General features: G+C 43.4%; 1 protein-coding gene across 2 annotated transcripts in view; it reads right to left on the reverse strand.

Moving 5' to 3' along the window:
• Positions 1-470: 470 nt before the first annotated feature.
• Positions 471-16831, reverse strand: part of uacab (uveal autoantigen with coiled-coil domains and ankyrin repeats b) — a 40577-nt gene continuing 24216 nt past the window's right edge. For both annotated transcript variants that reach the window (XM_070964469.1, XM_070964478.1), the window contains exons 3-19: positions 14172-14260; positions 13139-13203; positions 11536-11593; positions 11327-11397; positions 10788-10894; positions 9743-9924; positions 9014-9051; positions 8463-8519; positions 8150-8257; positions 7751-7783; positions 6781-6873; positions 5923-5953; positions 5761-5810; positions 2744-5458; positions 2208-2360; positions 1703-1768; positions 471-689 (exon numbers count right to left, since the gene is read on the reverse strand). In XM_070964469.1, the coding sequence (XP_070820570.1) occupies positions 618-689; positions 1703-1768; positions 2208-2360; positions 2744-5458; positions 5761-5810; positions 5923-5953; positions 6781-6873; positions 7751-7783; positions 8150-8257; positions 8463-8519; positions 9014-9051; positions 9743-9924; positions 10788-10894; positions 11327-11397; positions 11536-11593; positions 13139-13203; positions 14172-14260 (3988 nt within the window). In that variant the 3' untranslated portion in view covers positions 471-617. The remainder of the gene's footprint in view (positions 690-1702; positions 1769-2207; positions 2361-2743; positions 5459-5760; positions 5811-5922; positions 5954-6780; positions 6874-7750; positions 7784-8149; positions 8258-8462; positions 8520-9013; positions 9052-9742; positions 9925-10787; positions 10895-11326; positions 11398-11535; positions 11594-13138; positions 13204-14171; positions 14261-16831) is intronic.

The following is a 16831-nucleotide window of genomic DNA, read 5'->3' on the forward strand; positions in this document are numbered from 1 at the left end:
ATTTCAGTGTTCATATTGGTACCTGACTATTGTTTAAAGACAAACTTGAAAAACTGTGAACCATCAAACACTGCTGTTAAATGTGAAACATACCGTAAGAGAGCTGACTGCCAGGTGGGAATGTGAAAAGTGGTCTGTGTTCATGTCAGTAAAGAGCGACCTCCATTACAAACGACTCCCACATGACTGAAACTACTGTGACAGAGCTGCATGAAAATACACAGATTTGCTTTGTCGTTTCTGACAGATTTGACAGAAAAGTGCGGAATCGCATTTTCACATACCAGACTGCAAGAGCAACTGAGAAGTGTTCCTGCAGAACACAGGTCCGTTTGATACGACGGCATGTTTTAAAATTGAGTTTTAATTCACTGCATTTCTCAAGCTGAATAACATGTTTGCATCTAAAATCTGCAGTTACTCGCTGTTACTCAGGCACAGATGTAGATATTTGGTAACCATAGCGCAGCTGTGCTACACGAATGTGGATTTCAGAGCTGCCACGCGCACACACACTGGGCACCCACAGGGGCCGCAGCAGGGGAACTCTGCAGCGGGAGATGTGAGAATGGAGAATTTGAGTCAGCGGGCGGCGTTTTGTTTTGTCGGAGGAAGCTTTAACACACAAACTCCTGTCTCATGCGGATGATCTGGAGTAAGGCGGCCTGGACGTCCTCATCCATGTGGCCCTGGGAGAAACACAGGAGGAGCTTCTGTTAATCCCTTTGTACCATATTCCTCATTGTAAGCTCTGCTGTTAATCACTCACATTAACAGATCAGGTGTTTTTATTTGCTGTTTTCAGGTTTGATTAATGAATCTGCAGCCTGCTCCCGCAGGATCTCCAACCATTACATTTAGCATTACATTTCCCCAATCCATCTGCAATGGCTGCCTCACATAATCAGGCTTTCAGTCAACATTTCACAACACATTTTACCCCAGTGTAAACACATGAATTCCCTCATGCTTTTGGATGGTGGCGAAGTGCTGAAAGTTGTTTTTAAAACTTGGCTGATGTTGATTTGACGAAAGCACCACAAAGATTCAATAAAACAGGTTTGATTTCACAAACATCTTTTCTTTGTTCTCTACGTATCACTCAATGCCTGCGCTGGTGTGATCATTTATTGGTTTACAGTGCGCTGCCCGCGTGTCAAACAACCCTTCGGAGATCTGTCTCGCCTCTCAAAAGTGTTGACTGAAAGCTAACCAGAGCCACGCTGCAGCTGTTGCGACAGACCCACTGAGAGTTGGAGCAGTTTTGAGCTCCTGTTTGCACCTCTACATCAAGCTGGATGGTATTTCTCACAATTGCTTTCTGTCGTTGTGAGGATGGTGGAAATTTATGACCAGCCGGTAACACTGTTGAAGGGAGATTTAGGTATCAAAATCAAAAAAAGTGTTAAACAAGATGAGAACGAGCCAGGATTGACAGAGCATGTTAGCTGCTAGCCGCTGAATGATGAAGACCAAACACAGCTGGGTTCACCAACATGTATTTTTTGACTCAGCGTCTATCAAATCACCGAATCTGTGAGTTCACCCTCATTGTTCTTAAAATACTCCTGCGAGTCATCAAAACACTCTCAGGACAACAGAACCTAAAATATTTTAACACTGATGGGAACGAGACAAAGTAGACACTGTTCAGAGTTTGAGGAAGAAAATCAACTCTCACCATCAGCAGAGATGAACTTACCTGTGCTGCACTGAGAAGATGAGTTCGATAGATTGAAACCACCTGCCTGTGTTGCCTCTCAGCATCCTGATCGAGCAGAGGGAAGGGAGAAAGACATGAAGATGACGCAGTGGTTAACTTTGATGCCTTCAACAGCTGGCTAGTACTGTAAATGCTAATGTGGTGCATTCACTGAGTTCTCGTTCCAAATAAACAGGTTCATTGGTGACAGGTGACAGTGTCATGATTGAGTCTGAAAGGGGCATCCTGGAAAGGCTCAGTCATCGAATTCATGTAAAGAGATTCAGGACTGTAAGGCCAAAATGTTGCTACGTGAACTTTGTCAGAAAACTGTAAAATGTCTAAAACTAAAGAACTTATCGGCTCTTACAGTTGTTTTTCAGTGGGTCACAAACAGAAGGACAGTTAATGTGCAGTAAATCTAATGAAGTATAAAGCAGAATATGCATACGTTAACATAATTTCCTGTAATACATATTTCAGTGTGTAACGCATGTCCACTCACAGCCAGCTGCTGCTGTAGGCTCTTGATCTGGGCTTGGAGTGTGTCGATGTGCTGCGTCTGTCTCTTATTGGGCGCGTTGCTTGTATATGCCAGCTGGGACAGACCATTCAGAGCCTGCTTCAATCGCTCAACATCTGTCAACAACTCTGTGATCTGACACACACACACACACACACACACACACACACACACACACACACACACACACACACACACACACACACACACACACACACACACACACACACACACACACACACACACACACACACACATTAACGTTAATATTCACTCATCTTTCATTACATTATCAAGAAAAATTTCATCCCGAGAGATAGAAACAAATGAAAAACTTTCTTTCTAAGTATTAGATACAAAACAATGGCTGATCATCACATTTATAACCTATAGCAGTACATGTAGCTAAAGTCAAACACACATCCTGCCCGTAGAAAACATACTACGGTTACATAAAACCGTGACTAAGCACTGCAAACTGTATTCATAATGCAACTGTGATGTCAAAGTTTTACTACCTTCTTGTCTTTGGCTTCAGTCTGTTGAGCTGATGTCTGAATCCTCTTCTGAAGGTCACAGATGGTGCTGAGAGACTCATCATATCTCTCTTTCAGCTCCCTAATTTCTCTTTCAATGGCACGTCCCTTCTCCTGGACAGCCTCCATCTCTGTCCTGGCCCTGCTCTCACCCTCCCTTGCTTTTGTCGACTCCTGATGGGCCTCTTCGCACTCCTCCGCTAAGCTCAGCAGCTTGTTGCTCAGGTTGGCAGCCTCCTCCTCAAGCTGCTGCTTCTCCTTCTTCAGCTGGTTCATTTGGTCTTCCTTGTAGCGAATCTCCTCGAGAGCCTGCGTGGCTTGAAGGAGCTCGGACTGCAGGGCAGACACATCTTCGGCCCTCTGGGCGTTGTTCTCCTCCTCTTCGCGGAGGGCCATTTGAAGCTTAGTGACTTCAGCCTCCAGGGCTTCCTTGGACTTGGCCTGTTGTTGCAGCAGAGCAGCCTGATCTCTGCGGCATTCCTGCAGTTCTTTCTGCAGGGCACAAACCCTCTGGGCCTCCTCCTGCTGAGCCTCTCTTGCTTTCTTGCCGTCGACCTGGGCTTGCTGCATGGCGTCATGGAGGGCTTTAAGCTCTGTGTCGTATGTTGCTATCCGAGTCAACTCTGATTTCAGACGCTCCTGGAGATTCTGGATCTGACTGTTGCAGAGGGCGTTCTGGTCTTGAAGATCAGCCTTCTGACATGTAACCTCCTTGTGCTGCTGCTCTAAGTTGGCCATTTTCTGAGTCAGTTCCTCAAATTTACTCTTGAACTCTTCCTCCACATCCTTTTGCTTTTCACTGCTAACAAGAGCAGAGTCTAGTCTCTGTTGAACAGATTCAATCTCTACTTTTAGTTTCTCTTTCTCCTGCTTGTTGCTCTGTCTGGCAGACCTTTCATTGTTATACTTCTCTTCCATTTCCAACAGCTTCACTGTCAATTCCTTCACCTGGGCACTGTAAGAGCTCTCTTTTTCCTCAGCCGCTGTCAGTGGGATGAACTTAGACTGAATAGCCTCCTGTATGGTATCAAGTTCTTTCCTCTGAGCCTCCAGTTCTTGGGTAAGCTTTGCCGTTTCCTCCTGAGCCGACACATGCATCGCTGACACTTCGTTCGCTCTTTTCTCCGCCTCAACTACAGCAGCATTCAACTTGTCTGTGGCGGCTTTGTGGTCACTCATGTGTATGTAGTCCTTTTTATTCTCTGACAGGACTTTTTCCAACTCTTCTTTCAACTTATCATTTCCTTCTTTCACATTCTTCAGTTCTTCCTTACTTTCTTTTTCCTTGGTCTGCAACTTCATCATCTCAGCTTTGACACTCTCTAAGGTGGAGTTTAACTCCATCTTCACTTGCTCATGCTGCTGTCTGGGAACATACTCTCCTTCCATGCTCTGTTTCAGAGTCTGGCTCTGTGTGGTCAGCTGCAAACACTCTTTATCTCTATCTTCACATCTCTTCTGCAAAAGCTCAAGTTTCTTCATGAGATCAGCATTCTGAGACCTCAGAGCATCCATTTCTCTCTGGTGTACATCACTGCAACTTTGGAGACTGCTGATATTCTCCTGCAGCATGGTCCTCTCTGTTTGAAGCTGATGAACTTGCGCCTCTGCTTTTCCGCAACACTCACTAGCTTCCACCAGTTTGTCTTCCAGCTCCTCCAAAGCTGCTACCATGTTCCTCCGAGCTTCCTCGTGGTCCTTGATGGGTATAAAGTCAACCTCGATCCGGCTGTTGAGCTCATCCAGCTGCTCTCGTAGTAAATCTCTCTCCTCCTCGCTTTCCTCGACCTCATGAATTAGATCCTTGCTTTTGGCAGTCAAATCCATCAGCTTCCTTTTCAATGAAGCGTTCTGGTCTTCGAGGGCAGTCTGTATTCTCTGCTGCTCCTCGGCAGACATTGCCCCTGATCCTCCCTGGGATGACGGACTGTCCAGCTTTCGATGGAGCTCGGCAACCTCCTCCAGCACGCGATCGTAGTCTTCCCTCAGCTCAGCGAGCTGACGTTCTTTCTCGTCAACTGCATTGGTCAGCAGGTTTTTCATGTTGTCGAACTTCTCAGCTGGTACTGTGTTGCCATGTTTAATCTGGGTCTCCTTCAGCTTGGCTTCCATTTCTAAGAGGGTTTCTGCTAGTTCATCCCTTTCTGCACTCAGAGCTTCCAGGTCTTGGTTCAGCCGCTCTGCCTCGGCTGCTAGCTGGCTCTCACTGCTCTTGTACTCCTCCAAGGCCTTCTCGCTCTGTTTGAGGCGGTTTCGAACTCGACCCACTTCAGCTGAAGCACCTTCATACTTGGCCTTGATGTCCTGGACCTGGGCACGCAGTTCTTCTGCAGCCTGGCCTCCTAAGTGTTCCTTCACAGCGACTACATGGGCTTGCAGTTGTTTGACCTTGCACTCAGAATCCAGCATCCTCTTCTGCACGTCCCCCAAGGCGTCCTCCAGTTCTTGAACCTGCTGGTCAGCCTGCTTCTGGATGGTGTCTCGGCTCTGAATCAGATCTTGACACTCTCGGTTTTTACGGTTCAGAGCAGATTGAAGCCGTGCCGTCTCCTCCTCTGCCGCCTGTTGTCTTTTCTTGACTGCGTCATGTTCACGTCGGAGTGCATCCAGTTCACTGGAGAGGTCCCAGCCCACAGTGGGCTGAATCTTCTCCGGAGGTCTGGACAGTGAACGTGACATGGCAGGATTCTGGAGCATCTGCAGAGAAAGAGGACAAAAATGCTTATACAAATGCACACCAAATGTGACAAAATAATTACCAGTAATATCAGTGGAAAGCCAGCCACTTTTTTGTGAGAGTACAGAATAGTCTTTGGCTGCTTTGTAATACAATCACAAAAGACTGACTCATTCTCAAGGATGATGAAGTTAGAATTTTCTTCTACTGAAGCCAAGAAAGAAAGCCTACCATTGCTGGCACAGACTGCTTGCACACCACTAACACTGCATTTCATACATTTGCAAGTCAAATTAAACTGCTCCACAGAACAAAAACTTACCTGATCAGAGTCCAGGCTGTGAGCTTGCTTGACCAGTGTATTTTCTTTGCCTGCAAGACAAATATAACCTTCAAACCTACTCTGCTGCTTGCTGGCGAAGTCTGACATACAGTAATGGTGTCAAATATATCTTCATGATTCAAGAAATGGAAGGAAACTGACCTTTGATGACAGACTGCCCAGAGTAGTCGCCCTGTGATCCATATAGATACAGACACTCATTAGAAATGCTTGAACTGACATTTCACTTAAAAATAAATTAACATAAAATATATCTGTACAATAATAAAGTACAACACTCTGATTCCAACAGAGTTTGGACGCTGTGTAAAACATAACTGCAAACAAACTGTTGTTATCGACAATGGTTTTACAAAGAGTCCCTCAGCCCATGCAGTAACATCCTTTATTCAATCATGTGTTCACAAAGCGGTGAACCTCGCTCCGTCCTGGCTTGTGAACGACTGAGCCTTTCCACATCCGTAAAGCAGATTGATTTTTTTTTGTCACTTTTACCAGGTACACAGAGCTAAAAGTAATGCAGCCTAATGCAACAATGCTGCAATAAATCCTCTGGTGCTTTCATGAAGGTTATAATGTTCAGTTTCAGCTGAAACTCTGAGGATCATTTGGAGCATGTACTTTGTGGTGCTGTTGAACTATGCTGCCTTATACAGAGAGGTGTTAGTTATCCTACCCTCACTGGACAAAACAATACATCAAGGTGAATCTACACCCCGAAAAGAGAATTCCAACCAAAAACTGAATGTTATGAACTTGATGAAAGTAGGACTTATTGCATTATATTAGACTGCATTAGTTCCAGGCAGGTGTACCTGATTAACTTGCAACTGAGTATATGTACACTAATAAAGAATTTCATTTTAAGACTTTCAGACTTACAAAATCATACAACAAAATATAACACAGCTTGAGAAACACTTAATATCAAATATATCACGTGAAATAATTTTGATTTAAGTCTCACAGTAGAAATCAGACATATATTAAGTCACTGACCAAGGTACTCCGGAGTTGGACCTTGACAGTCTCGAGGCCTCGAGCCCCTTCCTCTCTTTCTTTGGCGCTGAGCAGCACCTTCAGTTGCTCCTTCTGATTCAATAGAAAGAAAAGCACAGGCATGAGTTCGTCTAGCAAGAGGAAACAGACACTTTGAGATGAATAAGCGACTGATTGAATGATGTGAATGCAGCGGGGGACTGAGTTCACTTCAAAGAACAGTTTATTAATATCATTCAAAGGAATGGAAACAGCTTAATTGAACTGATTCTATTGAAAATGCATTTAAATCTTATACAATAAGATGTATAAGATGCTCAAATCTTTGAGCATCTGTCAAAGATTTGTACATCTTTGACAGATGCTCTGAAGTGCCTTCCGCGCATCATTTCTGAAGGACTTCTACATACTATAAGTATGTGCTTTTGTCACTATTGTTGGTGCTTCAAGAAGCTGTAACGGCATCAAAAGGGCTTAGTGAAGCTGTTAAGCTGTTGTCTGTCTTTCTTTCCTCACTTGTACAGTAAGAATAAAACAGTGGAACCGACATCTTTTGTTGATTAGTTTCAGGAGGTTACAAAAGTTTGAACTGCCACAGCACTTGACCTTGACCTTGACTCCTGAATGTGTGTGGAGCTGGTAGGATGTTATCCAGCACTATTAAGTCACAATTGAGTGGCATTTCTGACTGTGATATCTTCCTTTTCCCCTTCCTTTACTTTCACATGCGCAGTTCTGTGTTGATACAGCAACAGCAATATCCTCCCAGGTCGTTCCCAGGCTTTCATTTGCTCTTATTCTCAGGTTTTCTGAGGTCAGACAGTAACTTAAGACTGTCTATAAACTGCACTCATGTCTGCAGCTGCTGCTGCATGATAATGGCATGCTGATAATTCTTACAAACAAACTGAAGGAAGAAAACAATGTAAATGAGATCCATCATGTCTAAGCAGTGGTTTTGGTTTCATACCTCTTTCTGAGTGTCTTCCACAGTTATCTTTTCCTGCAGGATGAAAAAAGATCATATATACAGTTAACTGAGGGATTCATAATTGACAATATACCACTAAGACTCATTTGATTCAGCTTTTAGTGTTCATTGTTCTGGCAGATAGATTTCAGGAATTGCTTTTGCTAACTGAATGTAGCATTTCAAAGACAGGCATCGTGAACACCTGAGGTGAGAAAATGATAACACATTCCCTAAACATATCACATATCAACTTTATTATCTCAGCAGAACTATGATACAAGGATACAATAATAAGAGCTGACTCAGGTCATTTTCATTATATATATGGGCCTACTTTACCGTACTGTACAGTTTTATCTAGCTCAGCAGCTCTTGCTGTGTTGCTGTATTGTTTACCTGTGTGAGCTGTTGCTGCAGCGTGTTGACCTTATCTAACAGGCCTCTCTGCTCCTGGTGGTACTTCCTGAGACTTTCCTGCAGGGTCTCGTTTTGCCTCTCCAAGTCCTGAAACACACATTCACACATAAAACCATAAATCTTACAAAAATAAAATAATCATAATCCAGTAATAAAAAAAATAATCTGCACTTTCCGGATATGGATGTCTTGATGATTGATTTATTCAAGCAAGCACTCTTGGTCATGAAAGCTGCTTGTTAATGAAGCAAAATGAACATGTGTACGTGGAAACTGAAGTTACAGCACTTACATGTATGATCTGATCCCTTCTGTTGGCCTCAGCTGCCTCTGATCGCTCCACCGAATGCTGCAGATAGCACAGGATCTTTTTTACAACCATGTTTTGAGGATATAACATTACCATAGGCTATGTGAGCACATGGAGTGACTCTCACTGACAATCACTAGATGGCAGTCATGTACGTCTGAGTACTTTACAGGTGCAGAAATATGAAAAGGCTGAACTAAACACCAACAAGTCAAAGAAAATCAGGGGGAAGAAGTGGGGAAAAATGCAGACTCTTGAGGGTGTTTTTACAACACAGGCTTCAAAGTGCCTTAGCATTTGAAAGGCGGGCAGGAAGGACTCTGCCTTATTAATGTCAGCAAGAGCTTTGGGATGCAAGCAGCCTTGACCTTTGCCATCTTTTAACAAAGGGACGGTGGCTACACAAATGTCAGTTCATCGCTATTCCCTTTGCCCAACCAGGTCCTCTGAAATATGTAAAGTACAGCAGAGAATAACGGCTGCTCCTCAGTGTCAGTGAGGTCTAATGGACGATGTGAATGCTGCCGGATTACCTGTCGCTTCCACTGCTCTATCTTTGCAGCCTCTTTATCTGTAACAAAATGAGAAAACAGCAAGTTCAGATTTTGTTTATCAGCCAGAGCTTATCAACATTTGACAACAACGGGTAGTTTACAGAATGCTCTTCCTTAAACACATGTTCAAGAAACACAAACAAGAGTGACAAAGGCAAATGAAATATGGAATCAGAAAATAATACTGAGAATCAAGCTTAAGGAATTATGAGATGGCAAAACTGAGAAGTGCTGAAACAGACAGATTAGAAAATACAAATCCAAACAGAGAGGGGATTCGATATTTATGTTCTACAGGAAATCTAAAAATACAATAAAAATTGTTATTTTTGCCTGCATGCATTATGGTTTTGACATAATAGTGAAGTCAAACTGTGCCACACTTTGCTGTGTCAGTAACTCACTGAAATAATACTTAAAATACCAATACTGTATCAAACTATGTTTAAGTAAACATGTACACACTTGTTGCTCTTCATCTAAATCACGCTTCACCTTGAAAAACTGCATGCAGATGATCTAATTTTGAAACAAATGACGTTCAAGACTCTCAGCTTTAAGTGGATTTCTGTAAGACAGGCACTTTACCTTCCAGGCATTGAACAGCACTACTCACTACTGATCCGTCATACTTGCTATTATCTGGCTAATTATGCTCTTATTCAAACAAATGGCTACAGGATTCTTTTATGTGTTTTGCCATCTGACCTCTGGTGGCTTTGTCGAGGTAACTTTTGACCATCGCAACAAGCTCCGGGCTCTTGCTGAGGCGAGCGTAGTGAAATGCATCGTGACCCAAGCCGTCGACTGCCTTCACGTCGATGCCGCTCTTCAGCAGCACCTCCACCGCATCCTTGCAGCCATACTCGCAGCCCAGGATCAGTGCAGTCCTGTGGGGGGTCAACAAAGAGTTTATGAGCAAGAGCATGTCGTCACAAAGTAGCTATGAAAGCACTGTGTCACTGAATATGAGGCTCTCAGATCAACACATGGCATAAATAATTCTCTCTGTGTTTTGTTCAATGACTGCTGAATAATTCAGTGTTGTGGTAGCTGAGCTGAGTCATCCTGTTTTCATCACTGCATCTAGTTGTTTTTTAGTTGTTTTTGCTTTGTGTTACATATTCTGCTCAGAGGACACATACATAAGTCAGGCCACACTTGTATTACACTGATATGACTCAGCTGAAAACAGACACGTAAGATGTTTTCACTCCATTATTTTGACTCTATTTGAAAAATCTGAAATCATGACAGCACTGCAATATATGGTGTTAAGCCCTAATATATATATATATATATATACAGAAAAAAACATCCACAAAGTACTACAGATGAACTGTGGCATTTTAGTAATTGTTGTCATTTTGAGTGTCTCTTTTCAAAAATGGTAGCATTTATCCTTTTATTTTCTACTCTTACTTTTTACCACCTGTCAAACCCTGTTTTTATTAAATGGTTTGTATATTCCCCTTTGTAGGCTAATTCGGGCAAAATGCCTTTCAGATGTACTTCTTGTTCCAATTTCTGATAAACGTTCAGAGCTCACACAGAAATTAACGTTACTTTCTGTGACTTGATTAACGTCAGAAATGTCAGACTTCAAGAAAATCAAAAGAAATGCAATCAGAGTGACTTGTTCTGCCATCAAAATCTGTCAAAAGCTGCCTTTTGTGGGCAACACAGACTCTCAATTATGAAAATCTGCCAAACTCTTCCAAAGACAAAGTCCATGAGGGCTAATGTCTCTCACTTGTTTTGTTTGTCCCGGACGGTGATATCAGCCCCTCGCTCCAGCAGCAGCTGACAGATGCGTGGGTGACACATCTGGGTTGCCAGCACCAGAGGTGTCCTGCCATCCTGGAGGAAAACCAAACACATACAGATGAATACAGAGAGGCTCATCCATCCATAAAATGACACAGCTCTAACACAATGCAGTCTATAAAGTCCAAGCCAAAGAATCAATTTGTCTCATCATCATCTCATCTCAGTGAAAAAGGCCAAGAGTAATAAAGAATAGAGTGCTCACTCAAGTGGACTAAATCAAGAGTTAGTGAATAGCTTTTTGTGAAGTTCAAACTGACTGTGCATGCCCTTACTGACTGTCAATGAGAAGGTAATAGCTTTTTTGGAGCAGGCAGACCAACATGCTTCTCTACAACGATGACAACATATGGGAAAATGAGCACAGAGAAGACCTCATGACCTGGATGAATGAGAATCTTCACAGACAAAACCTCAGACCATGACAACATACTGTGTGAAATGAAGTGAAATATTAATCCTCACAAAATCAGTGGCATTCACAGAAGCCCCGCTGTCACAGAGAAGTTTCACGCTGGAGGCGCAGCCTGCCATGACTGTGGAGAAAAAGAGAAGAAACAGCTGCAATCATTTCATCCCATTAAGTCTGAAAAAGCACATGTATGTCAGCTGAAGCTCCCAATGAAAAATAAAGTAAAAAAAAAAAGAAAAAAAAAGCCTTGAGTCAGTCTAACCAGCATCATGTAGAGCTGTTCTTCCTTGTAGGTCCACATTGCCAACAGGACAGTTGTGCTGTAAGATAACATAAACACAGTTTGGCACAAATGAATCAGGAGAAGCAAATTATTGTACTAGTGCTGAAATATCCCTGGATCTCTACAGCGTAAACCATATCTGTACAATAATAAAGTAAATTGCTGCATCAAATTCAGAATAAGCAGATATTTACAAGAATCAGTGAAGCTGATGAGGTAAAACATTCAATATACTGTCTTTGTACTGTTTTTAATTGAATATATGTCAAAAACGATTGATCATATTCTGGTTTTACACAGTGTCTCAGATTTTTTGGAATCAGGCTTGTGGGAGAGTATGAGGCACAGTGCCATCCTTCAAACCACTAAAAGGCTAATAATATTTTTGCAACCCAAACAAATAATTATGCTCCTGGATGCCTTTGAGTCACTAATACCCACTCGCAGTTGGCTCTCTGCATTATAGCTACGTAGCCAACTCATTAGGTCAAATATGACATATTTCTCTTGTGAATGATGCAGCTTGATTTGACTGTTGAGTATTTGAGCTTGGGCCAGATGTTCAGTTATTCAGTGCTAAAAGAACTAAAAAGAATCTGAAATCTCTCAATTAACTCAATCAAGTTATTATATGGTGAGCATTGGGTTTATTTTACAAATATGCAATTATACATTAGACTCTGGTCATCTGTGTCTCAAAATCATTTATTTCCACCAGCTGGCAGTGGAGCCTGAGAGACACCCGCAGGCAGGTCATATTAGGCTAAGTGGCGCTGTGCTTGTGACACCTCTACAGTCAGTCAGCTGGTTGGACACCAGTGACTGTGGTCACTGTGGTGATGAGGGCCTGCTATGAAGCCTTGAGGACTCAATGCTAACAGGGGCTGTGATGTTGCTGGGTAAGCTTGCCAGCTCTGGCCCCCACTATAAAAACCCAACTCTCTCTAGCAACAAGGGCCAAAAATTAGCAGCACGCTCAAATGACAAAGCTAAGGGTGGGGTGGGGGGGTTGGGTTGGGGGGTGCTGACGGTAGAGCATGGAGGGGGGATATCCTATACCTTTAGGGTTTGGGCTGACGGAAGGAGATAGTGGGGGTGGTGGGTGTTGGCGTCCAGCTGCTATGTCTGGTGTGATGACGGCACCAAGAATGGACGGCAGGTTTGCAGGAGGGTCGGCTTGTCAACACCACTGACAACCCCCTGCCAACAGCCGCGACCTGCGTTAGATCACCGCCGTGCGCGAGAAGGGGGACGGGCTACGACACTATGAGAACACAATATTGCAGAGATAGCCCCCTCATTGTAAACACATAAATCCTCCAGTGGGTCACGGTGACTCAACAGGGCCTACTGTTGACCGATACGGAGCGGGCTCAGCTGCCAGAGCTGTTCGGCAATAATTATTTAAAGGAGCTGAAAGGGAAACTGCTCTGACTGGCCAGTGACTGGGAAGCTGCTCTGTGGAACATGCACACAGCAGACAGTGTAGATATACAACACACCGACACGAGCCAACCAAAGAGCCACATCAGACGGGTACAAAGAGTGCCAGAAGAACACAGAGAGGACGGCTGTACTTTACCTGCAGGAGTTTCTGAACACACAGAGAATGTCCATTTCTTGAAGACAGATGAAGAGCATTTTTACCTGAAAGTGATTAGTGCAGCAGTCAGAGAATGAAGTACATTCACAATCTAGAGTTTACAAGTGCTGTGTTTTGTTTTGTTTTTTTACAGCCAAATGCCACAATGTGCAGTCATCACTATGCTGGGTGCCAGGAAACAATACTATTCTGTGTCAAGCAGCCAGTATAAGTCACTCTGTAGATAATTCTGCTGATGTTAAAAACAAACAAACAAACAAATAAATAAATAAAGATAACTGCACATGTGCCATTGCAGATGCAGCAGAACAGGCACCATGAGATCAATCAGTGCATCACTTTGAGTTCGTCTCAGCTGGCAAAGCAGGTTTGTAAAGCATGAGGTTTGATCCTAATGAGCCAATTAGTGAGTCACAGCCTGACATGAATTATGTTGTGTTGTCTTAACAGGCTGCTTGTACAGTAAGCGATCTCATCAGTTACAGTTGATCGGCAAGAAACAAGTAGCACAGTGTAGCTGGCTTGTCTTGAAGAGTCGGGACGTTTATTCTCTCAGTTTTACATAACAAATTCCCCTCACAGTACATGTTACTGCAGCGTGGCCAACCAGTAGGATTTGCTAGTCCAGTGACAAGGATTTACACCATCACCAGATTCCCATTTAGAAACAGGTCTAATTGAGTTTGTCCTGGCATCCAACCAAGCTGGAACCAATTAATACTGGAGTACATTTCCACTGTCTTATCTGAAAATGACTGAAACGATTAACCGATTCTCAAAACAGTTAGCGATTAATTTTCATTTGATCAAATAATTGATTCGTATACTAATCGCTGCAGCTCTAATTGATAATGTGGCAACATGGAAAGGACATCATACCTACTATAAGGTATAAGCGGTTTTTAGTATTTAGTCTACCCTTACTGACATAATGGGGTGGACAAAAAATTAGAAACACATCAAAGTATATAAATAGAGCTCCAGGTCCTGCTTTCATCCAACCTGAACTCACCTGTGGCATCAGTTGCTGTGACATCAACATTGTGCCCCAGGATGAGATTGAGACAGTCTAGGTGTCCTCGCGTTGCAGCCAAATGAAACCTGGGAAGCAAGGAGTGAGGGAGAAAAATGAAGTCAGGGCATCACACGGGGCACTAGACGGAGGGAGGTGGCAAAGAGTCGACACCATGCAGTAGAAAAGGGCAAGCGGAAAAAGTGACCCGGTGTAAAGAGAACGGAGGTGAGGGTGAAATTTAAAGACAAGACAGGGACTGCAAATAGACACCTGGCTTCACGCTATCAGCACGATCTGCGTTCTCGAAGCAAATTACAAGAAACCTCAGGGTGTGTAATGCCTCCATGCTAACCAAGAGCGACACCAACAGTGTTTTCCTTCTTGATCAGCTTGAATGCATGAGCACGATCAAATGATTACAAGAAAAAGGATGCTAAAATACTACAGTTTGAGAGCAATCTTACAATTAAACAATACCAAAATTTAATTACAAAAAAAAAAAAAAAAAAGAAATCGAAAAACTCTGACATGCAATGTTTGAGTCCTAAATTTGAACATTTTCATATCAATGACGAGCGGGCAAGCACCTGAACTGCTATCAAACAAACCTTTAAATACAACCGTAACGTCAAAGTTTTATTCATGTTTAACCATCAGAAAATGTTCTTATTTCCTTATTGCTTGCCTACACAATTAAGCAGTTTCCCGCTGCACGTCCAACATGTCATTAATCATCACTTTTGACTGGAAACATTCCTGTTCCCCTTCTCTGGTTTAACCCACAGCAGCACTGCCGCCACTCGCCATGAAAGTCTGTGAAGCACTTGTGTGTAAACCAATCTCAGTCTGTCACCCATCAAGCCACATGAACCTGTTTATACACTAACCCCGAGGTATCTGCCAAGGAGACAGCTAGGCTGTCACCTCAACGCTGGCGCGGGTATTAAAAGCCGTGTTGATGGCCAGGAGATGCTGGTTCTCTGGGGAGCAGTGGTGGGTCCTGACCTCTGGGGGCAAACAGCAGACAGCAAGCAGACCACAGCTATCCAAGTGAGGGGATATAAGTGATGTGACTCGCCAAGTTCATGAGCCAAAGCATTTTCCAGAGTGTACTGAAGGAATACTTCTGAACAAAGTCAAGAATAAAAGAATGCACACTTCAACTGGAGTAGAGGACTTCCTCATGACTTTGCGATGAATAAGGAATGACAAGTCACGTGACAGTGAGTGGCATGAACACCTTCTGAGATGTTTTAGTTTAAAATCATGCATTCGTGTGCTAAGCTAAGACAGCAACTGACAAAACAGCTAAATGTCTGATACTGACCACACACACAGGACCGTGGAGTATAAACTGCTCACCCAGCTGGAGATCTCAGTGAAATGGGTAGAAATGAAGTCTGGCACTAATGGATCCGGCTTTAAGAGAGGACATTAGGCTATGTCATTTCATCTTTACACCTGCTCCTTGGGCAGCTTTCAGGTCGACAGCCTGCAGGATATGGTTGCTATTTTTAGAGAGTGGACAGGGAAGAGTAAACCAGAGAGTACATGCTGATGGCTGAGCCGTATATGATGATCTGTGTCTCTAAAGGCAGACAAACAGCCAAAACTGTGGCTGCACCAGCTCCAAATTCCTCCATGTTCTGTAGATTACCAATCTCGAGCAAGACTCAAGTCTCTGCATGTTGATTTGGGATGATAACAAAACGAATGGCAAGGGCTGCCTGGTGGCTCGGAAAAACCAGCTCAAGAAATGTAAGTCGACAAAGATTGAAAGTATGTGCGCAGTGTTACACATGCAGTCCACACAATTACAAACCAAAGTGTCTGTTCAATTCAAAAACCGGATTAACCTCAGTCTGTTCTTGATCTCTCATAAAATCGGCCTCAACATCCTGCAGATCCAACTGTGAAACTCACAGCTTGCTATTGTTATTCTTAAAAGACACTTGAGCGTAGAATTCATTACTGCTGATCCTGACAAACAATGGGCACGCAGCAGTATCTTTAGTCAGTGCCAAGCGAGTGCTCGTCTCGACTGGTGTGCTGTCACATGGGCTAATTTCGCTGTGGCGCCCCCGCCAGCCAGCTATCACAGCCGCACAGAATGAGCAGGTGTGATGGGTGGGCTAGCCTCAGTGGGATCCAGCTAGTGCCATGGCAGAGATGTAAACTGTTTACTCAGCTGGAAGCCGCAATAGAACAGTTAGAAGTGAATTCATTAGCTGAACACAATGAGGCTAATCCAGGGCACACCAACTTATATATCTGGGGTAACAGTTTGTAATTAGTTTCCCCACAGAGGTCCATGATTACAAGGGATCGCTATTCGACATTCCTTTGTTGGCCAGAGAGCCACAGACACGTGTTGGTCTGTGTGTGGCCCACTGAACTAAAAGCAGACTTGCTGAGTTGTGATTGTGGTTCACTTTTGATTTGGGTAGACTTGGCATAAGCATGACTCTCCTTCCACAAATGTTCAGTTCAGGTGATGTGTTGATTTTATAGTTATCCTGCTCTGGTCTGCCCAGCCTGCGGGGGAACACTAAATGATGAGCGTGAGCGTGTTTGTGTACAACCAAGATCTACAGTCTGTGACTGCAAAATTGGCAGCCACAGATCCAGATTTAGTTCTGCCAAATTCTAGCACCTTA

Source organism: Chaetodon trifascialis, chromosome 1 (genome assembly GCF_039877785.1).
Source record: "Chaetodon trifascialis isolate fChaTrf1 chromosome 1, fChaTrf1.hap1, whole genome shotgun sequence".
Taxonomy (NCBI): Eukaryota; Metazoa; Chordata; class Actinopteri; order Chaetodontiformes; family Chaetodontidae; genus Chaetodon; species Chaetodon trifascialis.